Source organism: Callospermophilus lateralis, chromosome 1 (genome assembly GCF_048772815.1).
Source record: "Callospermophilus lateralis isolate mCalLat2 chromosome 1, mCalLat2.hap1, whole genome shotgun sequence".
Lineage (NCBI taxonomy): Eukaryota > Metazoa > Chordata > Mammalia > Rodentia > Sciuridae > Callospermophilus > Callospermophilus lateralis.
The window spans coordinates 203,597,907-203,610,110 of record NC_135305.1 but is presented as its reverse complement, the minus strand read 5'-3'; the positions used below and the strand labels follow the sequence as shown (position 1 = coordinate 203,610,110).

At 37.7% G+C, this 12,204-nt stretch overlaps 1 protein-coding gene and 1 pseudogene across 1 annotated transcript in view; one reads left to right on the top strand and one right to left on the bottom strand.

The window, feature by feature from the left end:
- Positions 1-12,204, top strand: part of Ulk4 (unc-51 like kinase 4) — a 501,941-nt gene that overhangs the window by 80,396 nt on the left and 409,341 nt on the right. Inside the window, exon 19 of the mRNA XM_076869315.2 lies at positions 3,975-4,058. Coding sequence (XP_076725430.2) covers positions 3,975-4,058 — 84 coding nt within the window. The remainder of the gene's footprint in view (positions 1-3,974; positions 4,059-12,204) is intronic.
- On the bottom strand, positions 2,518-3,712 carry LOC143379196 (E3 ubiquitin-protein ligase RNF220 pseudogene; annotated as a pseudogene).

The following is a 12,204-nucleotide window of genomic DNA, read 5'->3' as shown; positions in this document are numbered from 1 at the left end:
TGTTGATAGTACAGCAAATCTCTTTCTTGTTCTTTCTTTACATTAGTGTCTTGGTTATTCCTGGACCTTTACATGTCATAATACATTTTTGAGTCAGCTTGTCTGGTCCATAAATCATCTTTAAAAAAAAAATGCGTTGATTTTGCAGATAAATTTGAGGAGAACTGATATCTTTATGATTTTGGGTCTTCCAGTAAATATTAGGACTGGTACTGAGTATGTGTAGCAATTAGGAAAATATTTTGCTATCTTTGTGATATTTAGTACTCTAATGCACCAAAAGCAATGTTTCTTCATACTTATATTTAAAAATAATTTCCACTAGCATTATTTCTTTCTATTCAGAAAGCTTTTTGTACATGTTCGGTTGAATATATTTGTATGTAAATTTGTTTTGAAGAGCAAACTCATTTATGAACCAGAAAGCTAGGAAGTAAGGTCAAGTGTACAGGGAAAAGTCTTTTTTTCTATTTTTGTACCATATCTGCCTAGTTTTCAAAAAGAAACTTTATGAATACTTTCTTATATTCAGAGTTAACTTTGAAAGTTCCAGCAAAAAGAGATGTATATTCTTATTTTGTCTCATTTTATATACAGGCAGAAACTTGTTGTTTTCTCTTTGAATAGTGTATGCAGGAGGACTGCAAGTTTGAGGCTAGCCTCAGCAACCGAGACTCTATGCAACTTAGTGAGACCTTGTCTCAAAATAAAAAACTAAAAAAGGGCTGGGTATGTAGCTCATTGGTATAGTGCACCTGGGTTCAATCCTCAACATTAAAAAAAATATATATATAAAAATATAGGGAGATACTTGCACTAGAGCTTTTGCTTAGTCATTAATATGACTAATATAGAATGGTAGGATTTGACTTCATTACACGGTCCTGTTTCTTAATCGGCACATGCAGCTTCTTGTTTCCCTCCTCTTGTAAAGGAATGTCTCCCTGTGTGATGTTCTGATGTGCCAAGTTTTTGTGAAAGGCACTTTTCCTTGCAGCTCTTTAGGGATGAGGCTGGAGGGTTGATGTCCACTTTGCCATTCCCTAGGTCTCTCAAGGCCTTGACATAAAAGCTCAAATTTATCAGGTTTTTCAGGCCCTCAGAGTAAACTCAGACTTCAGTGCTCAGCATATTCATACTGTGCTTGGGATTCTTCAGTTTTTTATGTAATCTTTATCTTCTTGAGGTCAAAATAAAACCATTTTTTTCATTAGAAGATTAATCAGGTACGTAGTTTGTCATCTTGTCAGGAATGGGAATCTAGTTGTTCTTTTGTCTCCCCCCCTTCTCTCCCAGTTTAATGTATAATGCTATATAATGAAGTGATAGCAATTTGATAAATCTTGATATATGCACATATATCTGTGAAACTATTGCCACAATTAAAGATAATATACTTTTACCGGCAAGTTTCCTCAGCATACTTTGCTACTGCTGATTTGCTTTCTGTCATTCACACTAGAGTTTTATGTAAACACACAGCATCACATGTCTGTTTGTTTCTACAGTAGATCTGGAGAATGTTGTTCGTTGATGTCTATTTTTAAACTGGATAAAGGGTAACCTCTTTTAATAAAGGGATAATTCTGTGGCTATGACATGACTACATCTTATAGCATACCAAGAAAGGAAGTTAATCCCTGGGTCTGTAAAAATAGCTTTTAGGGAGGCAACAGCTTTTGTGGAATTATCAGGTTTTTGGTTATTTTGGTTTAATCCTTGTCAAGTGTAGTTTTTAAAAGGGAAAGGACAATTATTTTTGCATAGAATATGCAGGCACAGGGTCATACTTTGGGGCCCTCAGGAGGGACAGCCAGGGGTGCCTTCAACCAGCCCCCATTTCAGCCTCTGCTTCAGCTCAGGACCTACTTCCTAGGTCCTGAGAGCAGCCCTAAGAGCTAAGACTAAGGAGAGAGTCGTGTCCCTCAGGGCATGTAACCATGTCTGGGAGAAGAAATATATACCACAGAACACTGAGCACATAGGAGAAGGAGAGGCAGGCACCCCAAGAAGTGGATGGGCTGAACCCCCAACCAGCTGTGAACGAGGTTCCAGAGGTTCTCTAAACAGCCCCCCAACCATCCCTGAACACAGCTTCCAGAAGTTCTTTAAAAGAAAGTCATACAACCAAAAGGGGAGGGGGGTAGAGGGCAAAGGAGTTTCCTCATTTATACCCAGCATTGTAAGCATACGTGGTCTATAGTACATGTGCTTCAGTCTAGTGTTTGCATGTGTGTGGGAACTGTACCTCTGGAACCTTGCCCTGTCTACTCCCCCCCCCCCACCCTACTGCCTGACCCTGGGAACAGAGGCATGGAAGGTATGTTCGTTACCCAGGCTTGGTGGGAGCTAGCAGACAGGGCCTGGGCCTCAGCCTCCACTCTGGTTCCAGAGTCCTGTGTCTTATGTGTGTATGCATGTGCATATGTCCATGCATACAGGGAAGAGGGTCATGGTCCCAGAGGCTGGGTCCAGGTGAAGCTATTCACTCACGGAAAGGCCTGCTAGGTGGCTAGCTCACAAGTAGATCCTCCAAAGGTCTCCAGGTGCTGTGATGATATTGCACCAAGCTCAGAGCTTCTTGGCACCCAGGGTCTGCAGCCTGATCCTTAGTAGCTTATTTGCCAACATTGGATTGACGGGACATCAGTGTGAGCCCATACAGATGAGGCATTTGTATTGGTCTCCCCTAGATAGCTGCCATTCAAGCTCTCTGATTCAAGCCTTCAGGGCTTCAAACATAGTCACAACTGTATCTTCAGTGAGTTTCTCAATGTTGCTCTTAATGCAGGTCTTCTGCATGGCCTCCTACTTGCTGCTTTCACCATTGCTGGTGGGTGGCATCCTGTCACTGGCCCATTCAGAGAATTAGAATGTGATGTGGATGCTAGGATGTCACCATTTAGGACTGTGCCCTGGGGTGCTTCTCTTTGTGTCTTCACCAGACTCCTTGCCTTGGGATCACGCGAGCCTCCATGTATAGTGGCTTCCTAAATTCCAGAGTGTCATCCCCATTCATATCCAAGTCAGAAGTACTGTCCAGTTTCTCTTTGCTGCTGCACATGAGGAAGCCAGAGCTTTGGAAGCCACCTTCCAGAGAGTGGTCGCCTGCATCTACTTCTGCCCATGCCACTTACACTCCTCAAAGTGGTTGTTATTCACATGCTTGATGCCCGTGCATCATCCTTTTAGAAAGGCAATGCTCCATCTGCCAACTCAGCTCCCACGCCAATCATGCCAGGGGCCGGTTGCACAGGGGACAGACATACCTGCCCTGTGTCTTGCTTCCTCTGTTTCATTTTCCCATTCTGAGCATTCAGGTCTGCCTGTTTGAAAAACAACAACAACAACAAAAAATAGAACCTATTTTTTGTGCTTTAAAATTTTTTTCACCTTCCTGTGTGGTACCTGATTTACTTTGATAGGTTGCAGGAGTGTTCTTGCAGTGGTTATGGCAATTTGGTTAATCTTCTGTGGGACAATTGTGGTGATGTCATTAAAATCAGTGTCCCTGCTAATTACATTTGCTTATTTTTATTTAGCACATTATCTCACCTGGTAACTTATTGTCTTATGGAGGTTACTTAAAGTTGTGTGTGCTCTGCTTTCAAATGATTCCAGATCTTGTAGTACGTTTTGGGTAGGGTTATTTATGCTATCATCTTCAGTTATGAATAGAATGGTTTCTCTGTTGGTTGAACCATATTCTCATTTTTCAATTAATTTTATCTAGCTTTTGATGAGGGGAATCTTGTCAACATCATATGTAAAATAGTGGGAGATAGAAGAAATACTCAGTATATGCACTGTAGTAAAAGACCCTTGATCTGATTGTAATTGTCAGGTATTAAGTATTAAATAGAATATTAAGAAGTTTTAGATAGTTCATGTATTTAGAACTGTGCCTCTTTCTTGAATGGGTTAATATCTTTTGTGCTGTTAGCTTCACTGTCTTTCCTTCCACTTCATTTTAGGAAGAAAAAAAAAAGAACCCCAGAGAATGCTGGGCCGTTCCCTTGGCTGCTTACACGGTGCTAATGAGGTGCCTTCGGGAAGGGGTAAGGCTCCTTTGTTGTCCTCTGTAGACACGCAATTGTAATAACCCTCCAGGCACTGTGTGAGGATTGTAGCCTGCAGCAGTGCAGGAGCTTGTCAACCAAGTATTGCTCCTGAATTTAAATAATCTTGACAAGCCACCCCTAGCAGGTGACCTGCAATGGAGCAAGTATAAAAAAGAACTGGCTTTCTCACTCACTTGTTTAATGGCCTGATTTTAAAAAGATAGTAACAGATATAAACAACTAACTAGCTTTTAATAGCATGCTGTTAATTATGTACCCCCCTTTAAGTTATTGCTACAAAAGTTTGGTAAGCAAAGTATGTATAGAGAATTCTGTGAGCCTCAGGTGCCCCTTGATTATTTTGTCAGGTTGCCATTTTGAAGTTTTTTTAGAAATGTGGAAGCTTCCCACTAGTATCCACTGATTTTAATATTGAGTAGTATTTGTTATGTGATGTAATTTTTTTCAATTTATTCACTTCACCTCTCATGTTAAGTATAACGGTCGAAAGCCAGCTGGCCCCCTTATATGCATGTTGCTCCTGTGTGTAACCATGTAAAGGACTTGATAACCCGCCTAAAAGGTTGGCATTCTGTTTGCTTTATACGACTTGACATTGTTTCACCCAAGGCAAAGCCATAGGCTAAAAACACTCCTTCAGGAATGAAAAAGACATATCAGGATAAACATCTTCCTTTGGCATTCGTTACTTCACATATTATGTGATGACAGTTATGTTCCCGTTGTGGAAAAGCCTTCCAAGGCTTCCCCCTAGTGGTTGGGAAATGAAGTGGAACACTCCTCAGCCTGTGGTTTTAGGTGCTTAGTCATTTGTCACTATGGGATATATGATTGTATGATAAATCATACTTTATCAATAATATAAGAATTAACTTGTTTTCACTTACAGTTAAAAGATGTTTGGCCTCATCATTCAAGGCCTCAAGCTGGGAGCATTTGTGTCACACAGATGAAGAAGGTGATTCTCACCTATAGTAGAGATGAGATAAAAATATAAATTGAAATATGTCAAATACATAAGTGCGAAAGGAAAAGAAAAGCAGGAATACGAAGGATGAAGGATTATTTTAGGGATCTCTTTAGTACCATAAAATCTCAACACTTTTTATGTTTAATTTTTAAAACTTGTTATTTCCTATTAAAAGATGTTTATACTCTTTGAGGTTGTATCTTGTTTCCTCCCCTCCCATTATGTTTTCCATGGACACATAATAGGAAGAATAATCTTTTATATCCATGTGCATTGTTATTAAACAATTGTGAAATAGCGAAGTAGTTTTATATTTTAGTAACACACTTGCTTTTTATTGTCTTGGTATGTATGAGAGGGCCCCTATATTTTTTAGAGGAAAAGTCTAAATTGTGTAGTCTATGAAATTTTACATTTTCTATTTGAAAAGAAGTTAAATATGCATGTTGGTAGCATATATGCTAACACTGTTCTTACCAGACAGATAAGAGAGGGTGATTATTTTCCCTAATAAAGGATTTCTATCCTTACAAAAATAATTTGAGTATAGCAAATCTTGAAATAACAAAATTTGTCTAATGCATTGGGGGACCTAATTTAAGGTAAAATGATTTTTATGCCTTTTATCTTTAACAATTTCCAGTACTACTGGTATTTCTGAATGTAATTTCTTATGAAATATGGCTCACATACTGAAGAGCATGTGAAGTGTATATGTATAGTTGGAAACACTGTCACATACTCACTGTCTTTAAGAAGAAAAAAAAGAGTGCTGGCAGCCTGGAGCATTCTTCTCTGTCCCTCTTGGATTGCATCTTGTCCTCCTTTCAAGGACAACCAGTATTCTGACTTTGGTAAACATTCTTAAGTTTTTATGATGTCTTTATCTTTGAGAGTATTGCTGAACATGGAATTGATTGGTTCTTAATCCTGAACTCTAAATAGGAACAGCACCATATTTTTTTGAGACTTAGTTCTTTTGCTTAAAACTAGTTGAGGTTGATGCATGTTGATTGTATAAACTATAGTTCATTTCTACCACAGAATAGTATGTTGTCCTTGGAATATGCCTCAGTATATGCACCCAGTACGTATTTATACTCTTATCAGCAGAATATTTCGAACACCCATTAGCCTCTTTCTTCTGAATCATTCGATATAGCCATACTTGCAGTTTTTTGTCAACCTGATGGGCATTAAGTGATTTCTTCAAGTAGTCATAATACGTGTCTCTATGAATGCTAATGAGGATTTTTTTATTCATCTGGTTCTGTTTCCTGTTTTGAAAAGTACTTATCATATCTTATACCAGTAGTTTCCCCCCACTCCGCTACTCTGTGGGACTCTGTACCCTTGCAACCATTTATTACTATAAAGTGTTTGAAACTTGAGAACAGGAGAGAAAACAGAACTGTAAGGATCACCTTTATTTTCATCAGTTAGATTCAACAGTTTTAACATTTTGCCCTATTTGTTTTGTTGTAATGTATGCAGGTATGAATTTATATGCATGCATGCACGCATATAATATGCTTTATTATTTTTATACTACTGGAGATTGAATTCAGGGGCACCCTCCCACTAAGCTACATCCCCAGTCCTTTAAATTTTTTGTGTTTTTAAATTTTGAGACGGAGTCTTCCTAAGTTCCCTTGGCAATCCTTGAACTTCTGATCCTCCCGCCTCAGCCTCCTGAGTAGCTGGCATTATGGGCATGTGCTCCTGCACCTGATGTGCATACACATTTATGATTTTATTTTTTAAACTTTTAGTAAAAGTGAGATATCAATGGCACTTTACCCATAGGAATTTTGTATGTATTCTGCATATTCAGCTTTTGAGGTTTTGTGTTGTAGATACTTTTAATTTGTGATCAGTCTTTTCATTTTCTTTATAATAGTATCTATGATAGGCAGAAGTTCTTAATTTTCTTTTTCTTTTTTTTTTGTTCTAGGGATTGAACTTGGGGCCTCATGCATGTTAGGAAAGTGTTCCACCACTGAACTTTACACCAGCCCCCAAATTTCTTTTAATGTAGCTAAATTTATCAATCTATTCCTTTGATGTGTTCTTTTTGATCTTCACTGATGATTCCCTACTCTAAACATCAAGATAGTCTATTATGCCAGGCCCGGTAGCGTACGCCTGTAATCCCAGCAGCTCGGCAAGCTGAGGTAGGAGGATCTGAGTTCAAGGCCAGCCTTGGCAAAAGCGAGATGCTGAACAACTCAGTGAGACCCTGTCTGTAAATAAAATCTAAAAAAAAAAAGGGCTGGGGATGTTGCTCAGTGGTTAAGCACCCTGGGTTCAATCCTTGGTACAAAAAAAAAAAAAAAAAAAAAAAAAAAAATTCCATTATACTTTCTCTTAAATTTTATTTTTTTCTTTTATCATTTAGAGCTTTCATCTAGTTGTGTGTGTGTGTGTGTGTGGTGCTGTGTGTGTCTAGTTTGTGTTTTGAAATGTCACTTGGTTGAAGTCTGTCCTATCCCTATTGCTCTGCAGTGTCACCTGCATCCTATCAGTGTAAAGTCTCTTCCTGGGCCCTGCTTGGTTCTCTTGGCCTATGTTTGTGCCAGGCTATCAAAATTAATAGCTCTGAATTTTAGAGATTAAAAGACATACACAAGGGGCTGGGATTGTGGCTCAGCGATAGAGCGCTCGCCTAGCAAGGGCAGGACCCGGGTTTGATCCTCAGCACCACATAAAAATAAAGGCATTGTGTTGTGTCCATCTACACCTAAAAAATAAATATTAAAAAAAAGACATACCCAAGAATTTTCACTTTACCAAGCTCATCTTTTTTCCTCAAGAGTTTCTTGGCTGTTTTTTTACTCCTTTTCATTTGTACGTAGAGAATCAACTTTTTGTGTTTGCCTGTTAAGATATTGATTGAGAATATATCTGTAAATTAATTTGAGGAGAATGAGTTGATATTGGCATGAAATGGAAGACATAGACAATGAAAAAACTAACAATGACAGATTTTATTTAAAAAACGAATTAAGATGACACCTGATTGAAGTGTCTTTGAACTCTTCATCACAGTCAACTAATCTATTACTCAAGTTAACTGTGGTATATGTTCAGCTTTTTTACAGCTGAATATTTAATGGGAACATTAATATATTATGCCTTGACTGGAGGCAGAATAAGCAAAGTTTAATTAAGATCCTGCCCTATCTTCATGTATTCATAAACAGAAATGTTATTTTTCAATCCTTACTTCTGTACCTGGCTTTTAACTAATTTGTTTTGAAATCTCATTGGCTTTATTTCTTTCTGGTGTGATTACTAAGCCATTTAAGACTCTTCTTTATCTAGTATTAGTGATAGCCTATTATTTTTGACATGTATTGTTATTTCACAGATAGTCTCTAGCTCTAATTTAAAAATTTTCCTTCATGTAGGGTTGTTTGAGACAGATTCCAACCACCTGAAAAAGTTTAATCTATCACCTTTGTCCCCACTTTGTTAAAGAGCAAAGATGCATTACCTTATAGTCAAGATTGTTATCTATTCCATTTTTCTCTTTAAAACTGTGATTTTGTGGGATATGGTGATGCATACCTGTAATCCCAGTTACTCAGGTGGCTAAGGCAGGAGGATTGCAAATTTGTGGCCAGCCTCAGCAAGGTACAAGACCCTGTCTTCAATCCTCAGTACCAGGAAAAAAAAAAAAAATTGTGATTTTTGCCTTATTCTAAAACTAGCCATTTCAGCCATTAAGTGTACAGTTCTGTGACACCAGTATATTCACATCGTTGTGCTTTTTCTCTTGTTTTTACATCTACCAAGATATTCTTTGGCTTAATTTCTTTTTTTTTTTCATTTAAAATCTAAATGTAATCTGTATATAAAAAAAAAAAACTATAAAAGTTCAAGATGATGGATAGCTAGTTACCCCAATTTGATCATTACCCATTGTGTAACAGTTGTACTTCATAAAAATGTGCACAAAATTATGTGTCAAAATAAAATTCAGGACTGGGGTATAACTCAGTGGTAGAGTACTTTGGCTTGCATGCATGAAACCCTGGGTTTCATCCTCAGCACCACAAAATGTGCCTCACTGAACATGAATCATTGATTCTTCTTTTAACCCCTTTTCCTTCTTTCTAATCTGATTTGGGACAAAAACAGCATAGAAATTTTTAATATGTAGACCTCTTAGAAAGGCAAAGTTACTTCTAAATAATAAATTACTAAGTTCCTTATTCATAGAAAGCTAGCTTTGCATGGGATATGTATAAGCATTATATGAATGAAAGGTTTTCTGGCCAAAAAAGTTGGAGCACATTGGGTTAAGCCAGGCTGGACATGCTCATTTGTTCTTAGTACTTTTGAGAGCTTTAACTTGTACATCTACTCAAGGGCCTGTAGGATGAAGTATTTTCAGTTGTTTGGCCACATACCTTACCTTACTTATCCTGTGATGTGTTGTAGGTTCTCTGTGGACAGAGAACAACAATAAGCATGTTCAAATAATTTTTAGGAGCTTTTTTTTTGTGTGTGTGTGTGTGAGTCTAAGATATTATGACCTTATTTTCCAAATAGATCAATTTGCCCTATGGTCATGATTTGTGTAACTAACATGTGATAGAGGTATTAGATGTTTTTGTTCTTGTTTGAGAGAAATGTTAAGATAGAAGCTGGTGGGAGTATTCAGAGTGAGAACCTTGTGATCGAACACACAAAAAATTGGGAGATCTGATCCAACTATTCAAAAGAGTGGCAGCGTGGAAGAAAGGCATTGATGGTGCTTCTGACTCAGTCCCACAGCTGCTCTGGTATTTTAGAGACTTAGAACTGAGAGTCCACACACAGATGTGCCATTTTCTAGAGGTCTGGAATTGGCCAAGCCCAGGGGGCTGCACTTAGCAGCATTTCCTATTAAAGCGAAATAAAAGCAACTAAAACTAATGCACAGGCCATGAGTCTCAGGACTTTCTCTTCCATTGTCTTGCCCTTCCAGTGTGTATACAGTAGCAAGGAAACACCCCTCCTTGGGCTGATTGCTGTGTTGACCTCACGAATATTTGACATTGTATTTGAATGACATGTTGTATATTTATGTGTGTGGAATATGGAGGCTGGGAAATTTTTTTTTTTTTTTTAGGTATTGATTACCGCCCCCCAAGGTAGCAGGTCACTCTACAACATAAAAGCTGAAAATAACTCCTAGAGAATTTCTACATGTTTAGAGGGGAAGAGTAATTTACATTTGTTTCTAATCAGCCATATAGCTTGAATAGTTGTCTGTTTAATTATAGGTGCTAAACTGACACCTGGCATATGTTGTATTTAAAATGTTCATAACAAACTGTTGGCTTAATTATTCATTTCTGAACAATAGCTTATTAGATAGTTTTGATGTAACAACATTCCTTTAAGAGGAAATTTAATTTTCATTTGTTAATTAGAGCTTTGTTCTTTTTGAGAGAAACAGTTTTTATATTAGAAGAGACTATACTTGAATTAAAAAAGAAATACTAGAAATGTTATGTGTTCACAATATTTTAGGCACTAGTTATATAAGATAAGGAGAGAAATGAGTTAAAATTCTTATTTTTTTGTTAAGTGCTGACATGTATAGTTGTGCATTTTTAATCATTACATTCTCTTTGTTCTTAAGAACTGTATGTACCAGGAATGTCTGGGTTTTTGCTGGGGACACTCAGTTCCCTTTTACCTTGTATGTGGAAAAGGTGGGCCATGTTCATGCAATAAGATAATTTTTTTTTCTTCTAGATATTGCTATGAACATGATAATTCAAAATCACAATTTTCTAATGCAAAATGGTTTACCAGGTGTGGAGTTACCTATTGTGTTTTGAAGTGAACCTTTGAGGAGTCTACGTGGTAAACAGTTCTCAGGTAGCACTGAGCCGGGTAGACCAGCTTCCAGAGTCCATGGGGGTGAGGAGTTAATAGCATGTGAGCTTGTCGTTGCAAGCCTGAGGTAGTACCTTGTCTCCTTCTGTAGTTGGGGAGATACAGGGGAAATATCAGCAGTGACACCTTTCAGGATTTACATGGGATGGGGCGCTGTATAAATTTTCATGTTCCTTTGACTCTTTTGCCCATGATATGCCTTGTACTCTTAAGAAGCAGAAAAGCAACAGACTTTTCTTATGTAATACTTGCCCTTCTGGTTTTTCTTGTCATTGTTTTGTTGCTATTTTTAGCTTAATGGTATTATGGTTAGAATAATGAATGCATACTTCCAGTCTTTTGGAATTTATTGAGATTTCCTTTTGAATTCTGTATAGTGGGTGATGTAGTTTTTTCTTATTAGGTTAAACTTGTTAACTTGTTTAGATAGAAGATAAATCTAGATCTTCTGTGCTGATTTTTTTTTTTTTTTTTTTTTTTTGGGTCTACTTATCAGATAATAAGATGTTAATTTAAATTTTTCCCTTTGGTAGGTGTATTAGGGTTCTCTACAGGAACAGAATCAACAATATAAAATATATTGAGTGTATATGTATAATCATTGAGAGAGAGGATTTATTAGATTAGCTTACATGACCAGAAGCTGTGTAATCTCACAATGGCTGTCTGCTGGCCATAGAGCCGGAGGAACCTAGCTACTCAGTTTAAGAAGCTGCAGTCTCAGAATACAAGGGAACAATGGTGCCTCCCTATTCTGAGACTAAAGGCCTGGAAAGTCACTGGGCAGAATCTGCTTTGGAAGAATGAAGGAGCTGGAGTTTGATGTCCTCAAGCAATTGCAGCAGCAATCAAGAACCTGTTCAAGAATGGAGCTTGTGTCTGCTGCTGCTGCTTCCTCCTCCCAACTTTTTGTTCTATCCAAGTCTCCAACCTATTGGACTGTGCTGCCCATATTTAGGGTGGTTCTCTGCCTCAGTTTGCAGTCCCACATGCCAGTCATTCCTAGAAACTCCCTCAGTGAGACAGACACCCAGAAGCATCTTAATCTTAAAGAACCCTTAATCCATTTAAGTTGACAATTCAGGATTAACCATCACAGTAGGTTGAATTTTTTTTTTTTTTTTTTTTGCAATTGGAAGAAGGGGTTTTATTGATTCAGCATGCTGAGGCTCCAGGCTCACTCAGGAAGATAGAGCAGCCCAGAGCCAGTAGGTTGAAATTTTAATCTTATTTCACTTTTATGCATTTTGGGTGTTA